Source organism: Columba livia, chromosome 12 (genome assembly GCF_036013475.1).
Source record: "Columba livia isolate bColLiv1 breed racing homer chromosome 12, bColLiv1.pat.W.v2, whole genome shotgun sequence".
In the NCBI taxonomy this organism is placed as follows: domain Eukaryota; kingdom Metazoa; phylum Chordata; class Aves; order Columbiformes; family Columbidae; genus Columba; species Columba livia.
This window is the reverse complement of record NC_088613.1, coordinates 19,959,669-19,979,331: the sequence shown is the minus strand read 5'-3', so window position 1 is coordinate 19,979,331 and position 19,663 is coordinate 19,959,669. Positions and strand designations below refer to the sequence as shown.

The following is a 19,663-nucleotide window of genomic DNA, read 5'->3' as shown; positions in this document are numbered from 1 at the left end:
TCACCTGATTGCTCAAGAGGCTTAATTGTGTTTATTGTTGACTGTGACCTGGTGTTGTACCGCGCACCGACACTGCAGACAACTGTATGGATCTGAATGGATGTGATTTTCTGATCATTTTCTCTTGCTGTAGTTCCTGTTGTTGCAGATCAGTGTGCTGTTGTAACTGTTTGCAAATTCCTTGACTTGTGCCGCTCAGCAGTTCCTCATTGTTTGGAAAACTAGGACTGGGGGCACCTGAGGAGACTGGGAGTGAGTAGAAAGCAGAATCAAGTGCAGTTTGTGTAGTTTGCATCTTCTTGCTAAGTTAGTCAAAGCGTAGGTGTAGGACAGGGGGTGAGTCTAAGCTTGTAGGGAATCACTTGTGAAGGACTGGACAATTCAATTTTTTAATTGAAAAAGAGCTGCTGGCTCTTTGATCCGGAGAAACTGGGGAACAGTTGCACGCAGTTAATGATTTATTTTTACAAGATCAGAATCAGCCATGTGGCTGCAGTTGGCCATGGTGTGATAAGCAGGTAAACTGAGTTATCCAGGGTTTAGCTTTGTTTCGTCTTTATCTATAAATACGTTGGGTCTGTGCTTTTTGCTTGGCTTCTCTTCTGCTTCAGCTCCTGCAGGTGAAGGTGGTGGCTCCTGCAGGAAGGTTCCAAGGAGTTGCTCATTCCTTTATGTTTTAGCTCTGGGGAATCCCCATTTCTGCTCGATCTCATGTCCAGGTACTCCTATCTTCAGTGATGCTGTGGGCATCAGGCTAAACCTTTTGGTCTCTTCAGGTCTGTGGAGGGGAGACTTACTGATTAGTAACTTACCAAGGTTGTGTTTGACTAGAGGTAGGCAAGTCTCGACTTGGAGCACTAGAGTCCCACGTTGTGACCCTCAGACTCGCAAATCTGTAGCGCTGTGCTTTGAAGAGCTGCGAGCGGCTTTTTGAGGCCAGAGGCAGCAAAATATCACTTGAATCTGTGGCTACTTTCCTGCTCTAAAGCAGGAAGACATCTGGTTGTTGCAACAATTTAAGGCTGGCTTTAAAACAGAATAAATATATATAAAAGCAAGCTCTGCTAGTCAGCAGGCTGACCAGCCTGTGGGCTCTTCTAGATGCAACTTTCTGGAAGGAAGTCTGGGTTTTCTGTAGTGGGAGGGCTCTAAAATCTGCGATGTGATCTGGCAGGCTGGGTCGGCGATGCTGGAAAGGAAAAGGTTGTGGTCGGGCTTCTAAGAGGCTTTGCAAATGACTTGGCTCTCTGCTCGTCATGTGATGTTCTTGGTAGTTCAAGTGTTGCAAGAGATGATGGAAGCGTGTTTTTAAACTGCTTTATGGTCTAAACTGGCCTTTGTGTAACTGTGAATTGTTCTGTAGAGAGGCACAGTGTGGTGGGCAAGAGCAGCCCTAAAGCTGAACCCATACCCTGGGCTGGACTGTGGATCTGACTTGGGCCACTTGCTCTGCTGCTTGAAGATAATACTTGTTCTTCGTAGTATATCTCCCTGGATAACAACAAAATCCTGAAGTAAGTGGTTGTCAGTGTTGTGGCTGCACTGAGGCCCGAGGAGGGTCCAGCTCCGTGGTGGCTGCTGGGGTGCCTGGGGAAGAGTGCAAGAGCAGAAGCAGCCCGTGATAAATTCTTAGGCTCCAGCGAGCGGCTGCTTAGTGATATTTGTTTAATAGTAATTATTTTCCTCTGTCACCTTGCCAATTACTTTCTGAACTCATGTGAACTCTTTTCCTCCACAATAACATGTGGGAACGAGCTTCAGAGGGTGCATTGTGTGAAGAACCTGTTCTGGAACTTTACGTTCATTTTTATGGTACAGATAGTGAGTGATCATGACTTTCTTCTCTGGTTTGTGTTCTTTCTCCCCGGGTATCTTTGCGCTTAGGAATTTCCCTAGAAAGTGTGTTAGGTGAAAAACTGTTACCCTTGCTTCCCATATTCTGTAACTTTCATGATGTTCTTCAGGTGGACACGGACATTACTTAATTGAGTGTAATAAGCACCATCTGTCCTTATGTATAAAGATCATCTCCTCTTAGGTGTAAATTTTATGTTTGTTTCTGCAATGCTGACAGATTTGATGTTAGAGGACAGTTGTGAGCCTGCAAGCCCGCATGTCTGTGGGAGGAGACAAACCCAAACCTCGCTGCCTGTTGTCTCTTTGCACTGATATTTATAAATAAACCAGAGCTGGCTTCAGTCTGGAAGGGAGGGGGACAAACCCCAGTTCCTTCACCAGTGAAGTCCATTGCCTTCTGTTCCCTTCAGCTCTGAATCCCTCAGTGCTCCTGGGTGGTTGTGTATTCTCTGAATAAATCCACAGTTTTATTCTTTTTCCTGCTCTGGTGTTGAGCCCTTAGACCTGCGGGAGGTTTGGGATATGACCTGAGTGTTGCTGGCCAAGCCTGTTGAGCTCTGACTGACCAAGTGTCAAGGTTCTGATTGCGGGGTGACAATAAAACCGTGGCAGATGTATTGTTGACCCCCTCTCCCCCCTTCCATCCCCACCTCTCCTCCTTCCCACTCAGCACAGGCGATCGGGAGGGAAAGAAGGACAGAGAGAAGAGAGTTGGAAAAATTAAAAATGTTTTACTAATGCTACTGATAAAATAGAGAAAATAATACAAAATATACAAAACCAATCTGGAAAGTCTCAGCAACTGCAGAGCCGGCACCCGAAGTCCTGGACTGGACTCTGCAGCCAACCGGAGCTGGATTCAGTCTGTCACTGGCCTCAGTTCGCAGGGGCGACTCGCAAGGTCCTCTCCTAATGTCGCCATAAGGAAAAGGGAAAAAGGGACGAGATCCTTGTGATCTCCCACTTTTATTCATGTGAATGGGATGTTATACTCCATTGGTCAGTTTCTTGGTCACCTGTTTCTCATTGCCCCTCTGGCAAGATGCGCATCAATGACCACACATTCCATTGCTGTGTTTACCAAAACATGTATCTGTTTCTCCAGGAAAATGCAGCTCATATGAAGCTTTAGCTGACAGGCAAATTCACTAAAAGAGAAACTTGTTTTTAACAAAACCAGGACACCAAGTGAGCCCTGACGCGATGGGGCAGCGATTGTATCAGCGTGTTAACAGCGCTGCCTCCTCCGCCACCTCTTCCGCTGCTGCGTGACCGTTTGTGCATCAGTTCAAATGGAAACAGCAGCTCTTCAGGGCAAATCTGTCTGCGTGGTATCCAGCAGGACCAACCCATGATACAAAAGAGATCAATACGTCACTTCGGTCAGTGCCAGAGGGGTGGAAAGTCTGGCTGTTCATAGCTTATGTTTAGTCTTCAGATCCTGAAGCTAAACCACTGCTTCTCTGCTCTTGTACCTATTTCTACAGAGATCTCCAAGCTACTTGGTTGCATTGACGTAGATGTGGGATATTTCCAACTGGAATGCAGATGTTTCTAGACACAGGCAATATTAAGGGCAGTCAAGTGCAAAGTGAAAAATAAGATTTTGTTATTTTTGCAGGGTCAAAAGTCTTCCTAAGTCCTTCCCAAGCAGAAAAGAGGCTTATGGATGTACTGGATCAGCTGAGCAGATGTCACAGCTGTGGTCTCACATGTTAAATCTTGGGTCTGTCAGTAGGTTAATGTGATGATACTTGAGGTGATTAAGTACGTCCCTTTATATGACAGCAGGCACATTTTTCCAGCTCTGGAGACTTCGCAGCAGTCTGGCCCTCAAACACTTGCACACTGTAACCTGTCCGATTTGATACATAGGCAAGAAGGTTGGTTTGTAGAAAGGGTGTGTAGCTGAGGATAATCGGTTTGCAAATGCACCGTCTTGCTTTGAGAAGCACAGATTATTTGCTTTTACAGAAGTCTGGGGACAACATATGCTCAGTAAGTGTCCCTGGACTATAAAAAGGGAACATGTGTGATGTGACTAACAAGGGGCAGTGTTTCTGCTTTGGTTCGATAGCAATCAGAGCCAAGGCCTCAGCCCTGAGCAGTCATGCGTTGGGATGGTGGGCTTGGTCTGTATAATCAGCTGCTGTTAACGAAGCTGCAAGACAGTGACTTCTATTCTGAACTGGAGCTTGCTGCCCACAGGCTGTTCTTTCAATCACAAGCAAGAAAAACCTTAAGGGTCAGTGGAAGAGCAAAATAAAAGAGTACTAATAGCTAGAAATCTAGGTGGAAATAAGGCAGGCAAAACTCTTTATGGGGTGACTTGACTGTAGGAGACCACGCAGTTGCAATAAGAAAAGCCTTCTGGAGGTTATTGTAGTCGTGGTGATGAACAGAACCTAAAAGGGGAAATGAGAGCAGCTTTCTGATAAGGGTATCCTGTCAAAGTATCAAACGAGTTTATGCCTCCCGTGCTGTTGAGGGCTGAGAGAACACGGTTTAGATGATGATACTCTATGTGGCAGAGAACGCAAGGCTGATTCCGCGGTGTGTTTATTCGCAGGTAGCGCGGAGCCATGGCTATCCTGTTCGCTGTGGTGGCGAGGGGCACAACCATCCTCGCCAAGCACGCCTGGTGTGGGGGAAACTTCCTGGAGGTGACGGAGCAGATCCTGGCGAAAATACCGTCTGAAAACAACAAGCTGACCTATTCACATGGGAAGTGAGTAATGCTTCTCTTCTGGGTATGGGAGGAGAGAGCAGTGAACATGCGTGAGGATGGGAATAAATGGTGTGTAGCCAAACTCATACTTGGATGTGTTTGTGTGCTGCTGCATACGCAGTCAGCTCAATAGCTACTTTCTTTCCGCAGAACTTTGCAGCGTAACCACTATTTGAATGTAGCTTAAGCAATAAGTACCGAGGCAGCTGCTACGAAATGAAGTTTTCTATTTTCCTACAACTCCAAAGTGAGCTGCAGGGTGCACAGCAGTGGATATCAAACTGTTGGAGTCTTTGGTGTTTGACTTGTGGAGCCTTTTGCTGGCTTTTCTCAGGCTTGAATGTGGCTTTAGGTAAAAGTATCGCCCTTCGCACATCACTTGTGGATCCTGGTTGCTTTAAGATAAGTTGTGCTGGCAGATTTTGTAGAGTCATCCTGAGCTACCACAAATCCTGTCTCAGACTTGTACAGGTCTCAGAACAGCCCTTGGTCAGTATAGACAAGAGGGATTAGATGTTACATCAGTTAGAACTATGCTGATTTATTGCACTAATAAATTAGGGAGATCAATGTGCTAATGTGCAAACTAAAGGAAGAACTGTGGACAAAGCGAATTTAGAAGTGTTGGAGCCCATATCAGCTCTGTCTTTGGACTTGGCAGCGTGGCTGGATTCTCAATATTGCCCAGGCTGTTGTGTTAAAGCTCTTCTAGCTGCATGAGGATTCAAGAGAGAAGAATTGGGGTAGTCTTCCCGCATCCTTCCCTGGCTTGTGAGTAGAACCTGCCTGCACTGTGCTCTGAAGTGCTTTGGATCCTGAATGTTCTTTTTATTATTATTTTTTTTTACTACTGTAATTTTAAGGGTACAGTCCCGTTCTTTTGTTTTAACTTTGCTGTGAGTGCTGTTCAACCAAGTACAAAGTTGAGTTTTAGGAGTGCCGTGGTGCATTTTTATAAATGAACACTTGAATTGTGGTAGAGGTGGGTTTGCTCTTTGCTGGGGAGCCCTGATAGGTGACCAGTGCATCTGCACTTGTGAAGCAAAGTGTCGTCTTTTGCTCATTACTCACTGTTTCCTTAACGAGGCTTTAACAAACGGGGCAGAAGATCACTGCAGTTTGTGCTTGTTTTGCTTTGCATTGTGCTGTTAAAACACACAGGTGCCATTTTGCAGCTCTGGGCGTCGTTGCTGAATTTAGATCCTTCTGACAAGTCTTACATTGGCTTTTTTCTGAGATTTGGACAGCCACCTCTTCAGTCAGCATCTCCCAAACCTGCCGGCCCTCTGGGAGAGGGGAACGAAGAGTTTCCAGCCCTCTGTTTGTGGGGGGATTCAATATTTTCACGCACACATGCTTGGAGCTGGCAACTTCTTCCTCCTGTCAAAAAGCAAGGCTTTTGGTTTGTGGTGATACAGAATAGCCTCTTTTTTTCCTAGAACACAATGAACGGGCAGAACATTACAGCTGTGAAGCTGAAGGAGCCCAAGGAGTTACCATCCTTCCTGGCTGTAGGGTTTTGGGGACCCTTCTGCCTGGCAAGGGAGAATTGCCCTGGTGTCCGTCTGTCTGGGATCATTTCTCCTCTTCTGAAACAGCAAAAAAAATTGAGCTGCTTTTAACTTTGAACTTCTTAAACTCACTTAATGAATTCTTTCTGTTTTTAAGAAGAACTTGCGTGTCTTTTACACAATCTCTAAGGAAAAACAGCCCTCTAGCATCAGGAGTTCTTGGGGTTATTCTGTCTCTGCTGTTAAGATACTAGAAGCCACTGGGGAGCTTCCAGGTTAGTACCAGACAAGCTTTATCTCACAATAGGTGTAGCTATGCAGGGATTATTATTTTTTTAATGAGAACAGACCTTCAGGACAGTGAACTATACCTCTAGCCCACCACAAAAGCTTCTTTCAATGTCATCTTATTTATATAATACAAAACCTGAGTTTGAAAGAGACTGAGCTGTGCCCTTAGAGCTGTACAAGAGCTCTATGTGCATTAACTTGCTTTTATTCTGGAGTTTGTACAAGTTTAGTGGGGAAACCTTTGGAAATACAGGTATCAAAGTGATATGGAGTTTTTGATTAGAAAAGAAGAAGTATTCATGTGGCCTTTTTGCAGCTCTGTTCCTATTTTCTCCTGCCATACTCATCAGAAGAAAGCGACACCTAATGGAACATCAGTTGGTGGTGTGGGGGCAATGTAATATAAAAGCAACAGCTGAAGCCAGTGAGTTGGACTAGAACACTCTGATCAGTTCTGGTTTGGGTTTAGATGTGCACAGGCTAAGGGGCTTTTTTTCTGGTGGGCCTAAAATAACAGCTTGGTTTAATTTTGATAGGAAAATATTGCTTTGAGTTGGTTTGCACTGTTTTTCAGTATGTCAAGGGTTGTATGTAACTGACATCTGTGTTTTCTTAGCACCACCGAAGGCATCTTTTCATGAATAGTTAACCTCGCCACATGATTCAAGCCTGTTTAGCCTGATTATTGTTCTATCTAACTCATTTTCTGCTGTGGTTGCTTTTGTCTCAGCCTTCACGATGAAAACCAAAGGCAGCATGACCCAATGGTCATACAAACAAGGCTAAAGAAAAGAAGCAAGTCACTGTGTCATCACATGTGAACTAGTGCATGGATGCTTGTATGCACATTAGACATAAATCTTCCCCCTGGGTATCCTGTCAAGGTTTTGTTTTTACAAGTAACTACTTGTAGAATGTGGAACTGAAGTTGTTTTGGAACTAAATGTCCCACGAAGTTCTTGCCAGGCATGGGAGTGCTGTGAAGTGTGTGAGGACAGGGATTCTTTAACATGTAGACGGTTTCAAATTCAACGTAGCTTATAGGAATGGAGACACGTACCTCGACAAAGGTGTCTGGGATATGTTGGAATCTGTGTGATTTCCTGCAGAGTAACTGGAATTTGTTCTTCTACTTCTCCAGCCCTCGGAGGCCGTGCAGGCACTGGCGTCTTCTAGAAGATTAGTCCGGTGGCAGCTCCAAAACTGACCTTTTTCCTTTTTCTTCTCTGCAGTTATCTGTTCCATTACATCTGCCAAGACAGGATCATATACCTCTGCATCACAGATGATGTAAGTATTTTGGTTACAGCTATTGCCAGACAGGCTTTTTGCAGGTTTTGTCTCATTTTTTGTATCTGTAGTTCAGAAAACATGAATCTGAGATGCATTTTTTTCCCATTGGAGCTATAGCTTGTGTTCTCATCCACATCAGTTACAGCCTGGAACTCTAATGCATTTGAATAGTTAGTTTTGAGGTTAAGTTATTGGGTTTGCCCAGTTTCCCTCTGAGCATCCCCAGTGCAGTAGAATCTAGATGTAGAATCCAGCCTTTAATTGTCAGTGAAATACGCATCATAGTCCTCAATTCTGGAAGTATTGAAGCAAAAACTTCTCTCTCACTGGGAAAAGGTACCAGGCGTAGAATTAGAACTATGGATACCCCAGTCAAGTCTCCTGCCAACCAAGAAGCCAAGACTGAAATTCGGCTGCTATTCAAACCCCAGGATAACCAGTCAAATCCCACTGTGTTACACGCAGCCTGTTAAGAACTCATAATTAGTTTCTCTGCCACTGGCTACGTGCACCATAGACTTCATTGTTCCCACCACGCCGCAGGTCTGGACATGGTGTGCTCTCTTCCTTCCAGGACTTCGAACGATCCAGAGCCTTCAGCTTCCTGAACGAAATCAAGAAGAGGTTTCAGACCACGTATGGCTCAAGAGCGCAGACAGCCCTTCCCTATGCAATGAACAGCGAGTTCTCCAGTGTCCTAGCCGCACAGCTGGTAAGATCTGTTGCTAAATGGGCTTTCCCTACCAAGCCCAACTTCTCCCCAGAAATTCTCCTTGTGTTTTCTCATTGGGAGCTGAAGCGCCGTGCTGAGCCTGGGTGCGAAGCCAGGGGAGCTGGTTGTTCTCCCAGCGCTTGCTCTGCAGCTGGGTTGCTTCACTGAGTGGTAAAAAGTGGGATAATAGTGATGCTTTAACTGTTTGTACCACATAGCTGCACTGGAGATTAGATCTTAATGGTAATATTTGAAATGGCAAACCCAGTGCAAGCTGACATCACTTCCACTGAAAGCAAGAGAAACACATTACTCTGTTTCTCCTAAACTAAACTTCAGAACTTGTGTATCTAGTAGTCCCTGACTGCCTCTCACTTCCCTCGTCTTCATGGTGTGTCGGTGTCACACTGCTGGAGCGAGATGGGGCGTTCGCTTATGGATTACAGTCGAGTTTTATACACAGAATCTTGCACAGAGCTCCAATGACCTCATTCCCAACACAGACAGGAGGTTCAAGAGCAGGATAAATGACTTGTCAAAGGTCCCACGTTCTCTTCAGTTGAGATTTGCCTCGGGACCTTTCCAACCCCCAAATTAAAAGTGTCGGGGTGTTACAAAAGAAAGGGGGGGTATCTATTTCACCCTCAACTTGCACTTCTCGGCGGAGGCTGTAGTGATGTTCAGGGCGATGCTGGATTCCAGGTCTAGGGACTGTTTGCACTGCAGTCCTTGCAAAAGGAGTTTCTCCAACACTAAAGCCACGTTCCAAATGTTGTTAGGGAACATACAGAACACTGTCGGTCTCCATTTTTTGAGGAATTTGCAGGTTTCAGAAGCTTCTCTGGCTCTGTTCTTGGACTCCTGAAGGGAAATGTTGGGCTGGAATCCGCTTCCCTCTTGGAGCGCAGATGAGTTAGATGCTAGTTTTGCTCACCCCAGGAATCTGACACAGCCTTGATGCCACCGTCCCGTTTCATAGAAGTGCTTTGTGTGTTGTATTTGAGATGTGGCAAAGCCCACAGCTGCCAGGAAGAGTAGTTGTATTGCTTTATCCGTTTGATTCACAGCAGTATGTGGATCTAATTTCTGCGGCGTTGAAGTGCACAGCATAATGTTTGTATTTTCCTTTAGCCATCTATGGAATGAGATGCATTTCACAGGGCACTTTTTCTTAACACAGTGCTGGCTTAATGTGTAACCTGGGTTTGCAAACAACACCCTGCTGTGCTTCAGGGGGTGGTTTATGGGGCAGATGAGGAGAGAAGAAGGTGGAGGATTGGGCTGCTCTTAAAAATATGAGCTGTTAATGTAGTGGGAGTGTTGGAGTTCCACTCCTGCCTGGTGTTTGTTCTGCACGTCCAGTCCAGCATGTGCGGAGAAAATGGGCCTGGGGAAGACACAGCCCTGTGCTAGATGGAATATCAAATTAAATGAACAAAGTCAGATGGAGAATAGAGAAGGAATAAACGGCTGCCCTGTGACTCATATGATCAATAGCCCTATTAGTGCGCAAAACCCCAGGCTACATGTTCCCCTGCCAGGAAAGTGTTTTAAATCTTCTGTTGAAGACTCTTAAGAGTCCTTATTTGACTACAAACAAGTTCATAACCCGAGCAATGTCGTTTTGGGGTTGTTTGTTTGTTTTTTTTTTGAGACCTCCCTCGAATTAAAGATGAGATGTCCTTGGAATATTGGCTTTCAGAGCTTGTACACAGTCTGTATCTGGGGCGACTACAACTGGTGCTGTACACGTGCTGCAGGATGTTCTCCATTTGCTGTGGCTGGTGAGCTGTACTGCTGCTGCTGTTCTCCATGAAGGACTTGGATTTTTCTGGCTGATCTAGTGAAAATGTCAGGATTGGTGGTGTTACGGTGCAGGAGGAGAGGTGCTTTGTTGGTGACCCAGGAGCACAGCTCTTGTCTGTATGTGTAGAAACTGGGCGAGCTTTATAATGCTCTCCAGCAGTTGTGGTGACGTGTTGAGGTGCAGGGTGAAGGTGAAGCGAGGATTTAATTAAATGAATGAATGAAATTTAATGAAATATAACAAGGGCAAGTGTAGAGTCTTGCATCTGGACAGGAACAACCCCAGGTTCCAGTATAAGTTGGGGAATGACCTGTTGGAGAGCAGTGTAGGGGAAAGGGACCGGGGGTCCTGGGGACAGCAGGGTGACCATGAGCCAGCACTGGGCCCTTGTGGCCAGGAAGCCAATGGTACCTGGGGTGGGTTAGAAGGGGGTGGTCAGTAGGTCAGAGAGGTTCTCCTGCCCCTCTGCTCTGCCCTGGGGAGACCACACCTGGAATATTGTGTCCAGTTGTGGCCCCTCAGTTCCAGCAGGACAGGGAACTGCTGGAGAGAGTCCAGCGCAGCCACCAAGATGCTGCAGGGAGTGGAGCATCTCCCATGTGAGGAAAGGCTGAGGGAGCTGGGGCTCTGGAGCTGGACAAGAGGAGACTGAGGGGGGACTCATTCATGGGGATCAATATGGAAAGGGGGAGTGTCAGGAGGATGGAGCCAGGCTCTTCTGGTGACAACCAGTGACAGGACAAGGGGCAATGGGTGCAAACTGGAACACAGGAGGTTCCACTTAAATTTGAGAAGAAACTTGTTGGGGTGAGGGTGGCAGAGCCTGGCCCAGGCTGCCCAGGGAGGTTGTGGAGTCTCCTTCTGTGCAGACATTCCAACCCGCCTGGACACCTTCCTGTGTAACCTCATCTGGGTGTTCCTGCTCCATGGGGGGATTGCACTGGATGAGCTTTCCAGGTCCCTTCCCTGACACTCCGTGATTTGCACTTGCACTCTTGCTGCACGACGTTTGTGTAGGAGTTAAAGGAGCCGCTTGTGCCCTTGGTGACGGGTGGAGGTGATGTGAGCATGGAGACTGGCACAAAGTTCATTGCACAAACCGTTCCTTGGCTTATGCAGCAGATGGGAAGCAACGGGTAATAATGCTGGTGTGGCTTCAGAAGTTCCCAGCATGTTGTGCGTAATAAGTTAGATTGACTTTCTACACGTGATGACACTGAGTTTTTCCTTCGGAGAATGGAACTGTATCAAGTGATGACTTGTCGAATTGTAAGCTGTTCATGGCTGGAATAAGCTTAATGAGTCACCTTATCGGAAGAGCCAGGCTGTCTTCAGATATTCCTCTCCAAATCCCAGCCTTTCCGTTTCTCTGAAGCATGAGAGGAGCTGCCTACTGATAGAAACCCAGGCATCAACTAATAGCAGCTTGGTGAGGACGGAAAGCTCTTCCCTCACGTGGCTCTAAAACTGGCTGAGCTGAGTGCCCCATGGATCAAACCCTCCCCGTGGTGCGAGGGCAGGACTGTGCTGCACCCTTCTTCTGGAAGACTAAACCCTGAGAGGATGCAAAGGAGCTGTCGCATTCGGTGCTATAGCCATTAATGATCACCTGAGTGTGTGGATGCTGTTAGTGGTGGAGACTCTTGCTTCTCATGTTGTCAGAAATGGATGCAAATCAAACACTCATTCAGAAGAAAACTGGGGTTTAAATAGCCACGTGAGTGGTCATGAAGCAGAGCAATCGTGGTCGAGTCCTGGCCTCTGCTGTCAGTCTCCTTAGATGGTCTCTATCTAAAATAGAGATTTTTTTTGTGAAGGTCTCTAGATGTGAGTGAAATGGCTACAAGTTGAGAGGAAAGCAACAGTTTATCTGTGATTTTTGCTGTAGAGACCTGTTTCCCTGGGCAGAGGTGACTTACAGAGAGTGGGACAAGAGCCGTGGCTGACAGTTTGATTGCAGAGGACCTGTGATGAGAGCAGGGAATTCAGACTGATACAGAAACAGCAGAACTGATTTGTCCAATGCTGACTTCACCTCAGTTTCCCTCCTTTGGTTCTGCGAACAGTGTGGGACTCCTTTAATCTGCTTTTACTATTCCTTTGTTACAGAAATACCACTCGGAGAGCAAGGGCACTGACCAGGTGGCAGAGACGCAAGCTCAAATCGACGAACTTAAAGGAATCATGGTTCGAAACATAGGTACGTACCTTCCCGTGGTGCCTGGCGTGCAGAGTCCCCCAGGCGGTTCTGCAGGAGCCACCGAGAGCGAAGCTGGTGGCGGGGTGGCCATTTGTGACAGAACGAGCTGATGAACAAGGGGCTGGGGGAGCACGGAGTTTGCAGCTTGTGTTGAGCGTGGCTGAGGTGGCCCATGGGCGTGAGGAGCACTGTTGGAGATGAACTTGCCATGGGGTGAAGCTCAGGGCTTGGCCTGCTTGTCACTGTGGTATTCCTGCAGCTGCCGTGATGAAAATCCTCAGTAGCTTGTATTTTGTGTGTGTGTGTGTCAGACTCTGGTTTGGGTTTTGACAAGTCTGACTACTTAAAAGTAGAGGGTTAGATCTGGAATTGACCATAATTGAGCCGGGTCAGTCTGAAAACATAACCTGTGTGATGTGAGACTGTTTGTCATGGAGGCACCCTGATGTTAGTTAGGGGACAACAGGGTCCAAAACAAACTTTTATTTGGTAAAAAAAAGGTACAGCAGATTGACTGGTGGAAGATGGGGTTTTAGCTCTCCAAAGTGACTTGAATACAGGTTCGGATATCAGTTGAGAAAAACTATTAAGGGGCAGCAACTAATACAACCGGAGGTCCACAGTGTGCATGCACGTGGCTTCACCAAAACAATGCCAGAGCCGGCCCTGAGTCCGGGAGGAGTCCACACCTGTCTGAACACGGTGTGGGATTATTTTAAAGGGATACACGTACTTGTATTGAGCACGGGAAGTGTACACTTGCGATTCTGCAAGGGTAAATTTATAATCCACTCGCAATCCTGCGAGGAGAGATACATGTGCAAATGTGCACGGAATATTACACGTGCTTATGTGGAGGCACGGGAGGAAAATACACTTGCGATTATGCGAGGAAATAATCTATACACGTGCTCGTATTGAGCATGGAGAGTGCGTGTGCAGATGTGCACGGAAAGTATAAATACACGTGCAAATGTGCACGGAAAGTGGATACACTTGCAATGCTGCGAGGGTTGATTTTACTCACACCCGTGGCAGCAAGGCAAGCGGAGTCTCTGTCCCGGGGATGGGGTCAGTGGCTCCTGGCGGCAGCGGCTCAGCTCGTAACTCCAAGAGATGGCACAAGGGACACGTCTCAACGAGAATCCTGTTTTTATAGGCTGATCAGATCTGACTGTGGGCATTCCAGAAGCTTCTCTGCACCCCCACACCGGCTGTGGGTGCCCCTGGAGCCTCCAAAGATCCCCACACTGGCCGTGGGCACCCAGCGGCTCCCTGGCGCCTCTGTGCTCCCTTCTCCTCTCTCGTAACGGCCCTGGCCAGGGGCTCTGGGGTCAAACGAAAGAAGCTGTTAGCCTCAAGCAGCAGAGAGAGTGGGAGATGTGTCTACACCTTCCATACCGAAGGAGGGAGGGGGAGAGAGGGGAGTTTGCATTCTGCCACACTGTTCCTTAAGTTCCATTGCATGGCAATCTCTGAAAGGCTGAGAAATACTTGATGGCTGAGAAGCCACTGCCAAGAGCTCCTGGCTTGCAGTTGGACTTGGGGATTGGAAGCAGCTTTTTGCACTGAGATTCCACCTACAGATTTGGATTTTTGTTTCTTTCTCCAGACCTTGTGGCACAAAGAGGAGAGAAGCTGGAGTTGCTGATCGATAAAACAGAGAATCTTGTGGATTCGGTAAGTCTGGGGAGGAACTTAGAAATGGGGAAATGGTGTTACTGCATCCGGTGTGCTTGTCTGGGAGCAGTGGAGGTGATGACCAGCATCCAGAGCCACTTCTAAACAGACACTGAAGCATCTAGATTTGCAGGTAGTCCTTCCCTGTGCCAGACACAAGTCCTGTCTTAGCACCCCCTTTCCCTATAGCTGTTTCACAAGCTGCACCCCAGCCTCGCTGCTCTGTTTAAGAGAATGAATGTATCCCGTGCACCTCAGTTCTGTATCCCGCCCATACCGGTGGGGTTTGGGGGTGACTGCTAAATACCAGGTTGCACTGATGGCCAAGGGCCGCCCCATCCTGGTAAAGAACCATCGTCAACTTGCTCCTGTTTGCCACAACCAACACTCAGGCTAACGCGCTGCCAGCACAAGTGCTGGTGTTTCTTGACTTCATCTCTTGTACCCAAGGTGCGGAAAACCCATTTGTTATGTGGAGCAATAGGAAGGTTAAAGATCGTAATTAAAATTCTCTTGCAGCCTGGTCTGAAGTCAGCTTGATGCAGGTAAACTGGCAACAGGTTAATCACAGAATCCGAGAATGTCAGGGGTTGAAGGGGACCTGGAAAGCTCATCCAGTGCAATCCCCCCATGGAGCAGGAACACCCAGATGAGGTTACACAGGAAGGTGTCCAGGCGGGTTGGAATGTCTGCACAGAAGGAGACTCCACAACCTCCCTGGGCAGCCTGGGCCAGGCTCTGCCACCCTCACCAGGAACAAGTTTCTTCTCATGTTTAAGTGGAACCTCCTGTGTTCCAGTTTGCACCCATTGCCCCTTGTCCTGTCACTGGTTGTCACCAGAAGAGCCTGGCTCCATCCTCCTGACACTCCCCCTTTCCATATTGATCCCCATGAATGAGTCCCCCCTCAGTCTCCTCTTGTCCAGCTCCAGAGCCCCAGCTCCCTCAGCCTCCTTCAGCTCAGGAAGCTTTTTTGTCTTTCCTCTGGGAATCCTTAGACCTGGCTCAGCATCTCCCTCAACCCAGAAGAGCACCAGGATCTCCTGTACGGGGCTTGTGGAGATATAAATGTCTGTAAGGTGACAAAAAGTATTCAGAGTTTAGTGAGGTAGTAAAGATGCTTGGAGCTTACCCAGTCAGGAATTCTGTCCTCCAGTTTAAACCTTCCTCAGGTGGTGGTGAGACGTGGTATAACCTCAGGTAATGGTTTAGACAAAAGGGCTGGGATTCCTTCAGCAGTTAGGCCAAATTCAGGTACAAGCCCTCCCAGGGAATGCTGGTTCTTTGAAACCACGCGGAAAATGAAAGAGTGGGATACGCCTCTGGTGTGGTGAATGTCGCAGGAGATCCAGGGCTGAAGTCCTCCACCTTCAGTAATGGTCTGTGTTTTACCACTCCTGTAGGAGTGTTCACCACCAGAATATTGTAGATAAACCAGACGTGTTAGAACCCTCCTATGAGTTCTAGGGCCTTGTTTTGGGAGGCAGTCTGAGGAAGCTGGTGGTCAGTGTAGTCCTGTCCTCCAGAGGACAGGGCTCTGTCTGGGCTGAGGTGTGTTGGTACCCAGCAGTTCGCATCCACCCGTAGAGACAGCACAGCTCAGCAAGAGAAACACTCGCAAAGCTGAGCGTGGAAATCCACTCGGAGTCAAAATGACACTTATCTGAAAAGCTTGGGGGGTGGTTTGTCAGGAAAACAACAGTAACCAGCAGAGTGTGCTGGTGAATTGCCTTCTTCTGTTCAGCCTTTGTCCGGGGAGGCATCTCCTTGCATGAGCCGTTCAGGGAGAGCGTGAAAATAGTTGCACTGAAACAGCCTGGTGGGTGTTCGAGGTCGTGTGGTGTGTTTAGAATGGGTGGAATTGGGGTTCAGAGGGGAGACTTGGAGCAGAACAACCCGGAACAGAACAACCACAAGCTTTCCATAAAATGCAGGAAGCCCGAATACTGGAGGAACGTTCTGGCACTAAAGGCACCTGTGGAACTGCAGTCAAGAGCAGCAATGTGGCTTGTCTTGTGTTGGCAGGTGTAAGAAAGTTCCATGTAATATGTTGGTGATGAGAACAGTAGTTCCATAAATACTTTGGAGCATTTCAGTTCGCAAAAGCTTAGAAGTCAAACAAGAACCCAACCAGCAGTACTACAGGTGAACTAATCCTTGTGGGCAGCCTAGGGCCCTAGTGATGCTCTGTGTTTAATTGCCCAAGCTGAGCCTGGTAGGCACAACCCCGAGCTGGTGCTGGACTTAACCTCACACTTTATCTTGCCCCTGAAGTAATCTGGGAGAGTTTTGCCTTCATGCCTGTTCAGTTTTGTATTGAAGTGCAGGAGTTAAATGGTTCTGGAAGAGATAACTGCAGTGGTTTGGTTTATTGGGGATGCAGTAGCTGGAAAAAGCCTCTTCATTTGGCTTCTTGGGATGCGGTGTCTTTTTGCAGCAGGGAATTAATTAGTTGTTTTAACTTCTCTTGTAGTCAGTCACATTCAAAACTACCAGCAGGAACCTTGCTAGAGCCATGTGTATGAAGAACCTCAAGCTGACCATCGTCCTCATCATCGTATCAATTGTAAGTATGGAGCACAATAACCTTTAAGTCAAGCCTAATTACTGGAAAATACCAATAGCGTATTATTGTCTTTAGACCCACGTGTACCCAGCTCTGTGCCTGGAAGGGTCCTGGCTGCAGAACAAGTGCTTTGATGGTGGTGTGGGAGGAGAGGAGCATCGTGCCAGGCAGTTTTCTTGGCAAGGCAATAGGAAAAGCTTTCCAGACTGTTCTGTCATTGACAGCTGCCTCACTGCTCTGTTAGAAGCTGAGCTGTTGAGTGTACAGCTGCTCTAGGGGCTTTTTAGGCTTTAGTCCTGTTGTTATCCTGTTATTTAACTTTTAAGTAGCTTTTTTCGGTATGCTCATGTGACTCCAGCTGGTAGTAGCTGCAGCCAGTGCAAACGTGAGGACGCTGAGGTGTAACTGCAGGGTTTGTGTTGTGCAAGAAGACACTTCTGATCCCCATGTTGCCGCAAGGTTGTGGAGGAAGAGGCACCAACACCACGTCCTGGAGGGCATTTGACAAGTTATTTCATAGATCATAGAATGTCCTGTGTTGGAAGGACCCACAGGATCATGGAGTCCAGCTCCTGTCCCTGCACAGGACACCCCACAGGTCACCCCGTGTGTCTGAGGATGTTGTCCAGTCTCTGCTTGAACACTGTCAGGTTGGGGCTGTGACACCTCCCTGGGGAGCCTGTTCAGTGTCCAGCACCTCTGGGTGAAGAACCTTTTCCTCACGTCCCACTGACCCCCCCAGCACATCTTCTGCCATTCCCTCTCCAGAAAGGGTACAGCAGAAATTGTTATCATCATTATTTTTGTTATATACTTATAGCAAGAAGATTTAATTGTCACTTCAAAAGAGAAGCTGAGAGCAGTCTTGACCACAAAATTGCCATGGGTGTATGATTGTGCACAGGTGAAAGGAAGACCCAGAAGTAAGAGTGAATGGATTTCTTTCAGTCTGATATATTTATCACCGCTCCTCCAGCCTGGAGTCAGCTATGCCAGCCCTGGGATGACAATATACATAAGCACAGTCAAAGGGTTTTGTTACCCCGGGGTGTCCAGGCTCGTGTTTTGGTTGCCAGGCCGCGTCAGCACTCGGCCGAAGGACGGCAGTACTGAAGGACTGTTTTCTTTCTCCAGGTGATCATGTACATCGTCCTGTCGGCCGCCTGTGGTGGGCTGGCGTGGCCGAGCTGCGTGCAGAAGTAACTGGAGGCGGCTGGTGCTGGTCACTTGGAGATGAGAATCACAGGAGTCTGAAGAAGCAACCTACAGAATAACTCTTAATCTTTCACTACTGACACCTTCTCATTCTTCCATCCCTCCAGGACTTCAGACTTGTTTGCCTTACCACCCCAACCAGGCCCAGCTGGTCACTGTGCAGCTGGAACCTCAAGAACGGGCTGGTTTAAATTACTTGAAGGGATTTTTTGTTTGTTTGTTCCTTTTTCTGTCCCAACTACAACCGTCTCAGCTGGGCAGGCGCTGTGTCTCCCTCCGGAGGGTTCCGTGCATGCTGGCCTTGTGTCCGTGTAGCTTTGCACTTGGGTGTGAGCGTGCGAGGGCAGAGCAGCGCTGCTGGAAACTGTCCTGGCGGGGGGAGGACGAGATGGCTGTACGTGAATTTCCACTTTTTACAGCTCCCTACACCTCCAGCCTCTTGTGGTTTCAACACGTCTGGGTTGTCGGTGTAACACTGGTGGTAACAAAAAGAACGGCTTTTGAGCCGGGGCTTTACACGCTGTGAGGTGCGAGCGCCGCTTCTGTATGAAACCCCCATTTCCTGGAGGGTTTTCTGTAGGTGGCAGTAAGGGTGTTGGGTCACCTCAGCATTTTGAAACGGCTGCCTCTTCATCCTCACTTCTTCCTCATCTCCTCCCCCTTAATTTGTGGCTTAAACAGTAAAGGAGATGGTTGCATATAGTTAAGGTTGCAGTAATGTATCTGCTTTCTCACGTTATTTCTCCTGTTCTTCTTTTGAGGGTGGACTAAAAGGAATTACTAATGTTATCACTTGTTAAAGTGAAACTGGGGGCCAGTGAGGTGTCAGGTGTCTGCTGCTTGTGCTTCCACTCTGAAGGTGTGTGCTAAAATCGGGACGAAGGACGGACAGAGGTTGGAGCTGGTGGCCGGGCTGTGTGGTTGGAAGAAGAAAGGCCCTTTCAGAGGATGCAGTAACAGGCAAAGAAAACAAAACCAAACCCAAGGCTAATAACCAAATGTGGGGGCAGGTTTGCTGAGGCTGTGCAGCTCAGGAGCTGCCTGTCCATCTGTCCCAGCTGGACATCCAAGCTGGCAGGCCAGGCCTGGCTTATGGAGCTAAGCTGTTGTTGCCTAGGGTGAGGGGTGGAGGGACTTTTCTTGGATCTTACAGGCTTGTTTCTAAGAGAAAAAGACAGAAACAACAGAAATTGCATAAAAGCATCAGATGATCTATAAAGATGCATCTTTTTGGCCCAGGGAAGTGGCTTCTACTGGTGGCTGGAAGCTCTTGAGGTAGAGGAAGGGGAGGCTTAACCTGGGACTAAACTCGAGCGCTTGCTTGGTGCCGTGGGCTCCTGGCAACACAGGCTGGATGTGGAACTGCTGCTCCTCCGCCTGCTTCTCTTGGTGTATGTTAACTGACCACAGAGCTTTCCAGCAGATAAAAGAGTTCTATAAACTGTGTGCTTATTTGGAGTTTCAGATGAAATTTAACTAAGGGTAATCAGATCTGGATATCCAGGTGTCAGCGGTTCTGCTCAGCACTGCGGTCACTGGCATCTCTCTGCATTTGTGTGACTCGAATGTAAAATTGAAAGATTCCCTTCCTCTGACCTCCTGCTCTTGCAGCTGCCCACAGTTCCGTGTACAACTGTGCATGTTTTAGGGAGTGTTGATGTTACTGTGTTAATTTCTATGATTTGTTGTCTTATGTACAAATACTTTTTAAAGAAAGTTACTTCCTTGCCTTTTAAAGGATGCACTGAGGCATTAGTGTAAAAACAAAGTTAACTTGATTTAAATAAAATTCCTGTACAGAAA

At 47.5% G+C, this 19,663-nt stretch overlaps 1 protein-coding gene across 3 annotated transcripts in view; it reads left to right on the top strand.

The window, feature by feature from the left end:
- Positions 1 to 19,663, top strand: part of VAMP7 (vesicle associated membrane protein 7) — a 21,949-nt gene extending 2,286 nt beyond the window's left edge. For 2 of the 3 annotated variants that reach the window (XM_065028102.1, XM_065028103.1), the window contains exons 2-8: positions 4,427 to 4,585; positions 7,620 to 7,677; positions 8,255 to 8,392; positions 12,309 to 12,399; positions 14,012 to 14,079; positions 16,553 to 16,645; positions 17,780 to 19,663. In XM_065028102.1, coding sequence (XP_064884174.1) covers positions 4,440 to 4,585; positions 7,620 to 7,677; positions 8,255 to 8,392; positions 12,309 to 12,399; positions 14,012 to 14,079; positions 16,553 to 16,645; positions 17,780 to 17,848 — 663 coding nt within the window. In that variant the 5' untranslated portion in view covers positions 4,427 to 4,439 and the 3' untranslated portion in view covers positions 17,849 to 19,663. Of the gene's footprint in view, positions 1 to 1,354; positions 1,515 to 4,426; positions 4,586 to 7,619; positions 7,678 to 8,254; positions 8,393 to 12,308; positions 12,400 to 14,011; positions 14,080 to 16,552; positions 16,646 to 17,779 lie in introns of those variants that run through there. The other variant, XM_005498048.3, reaches the window with a different exon arrangement.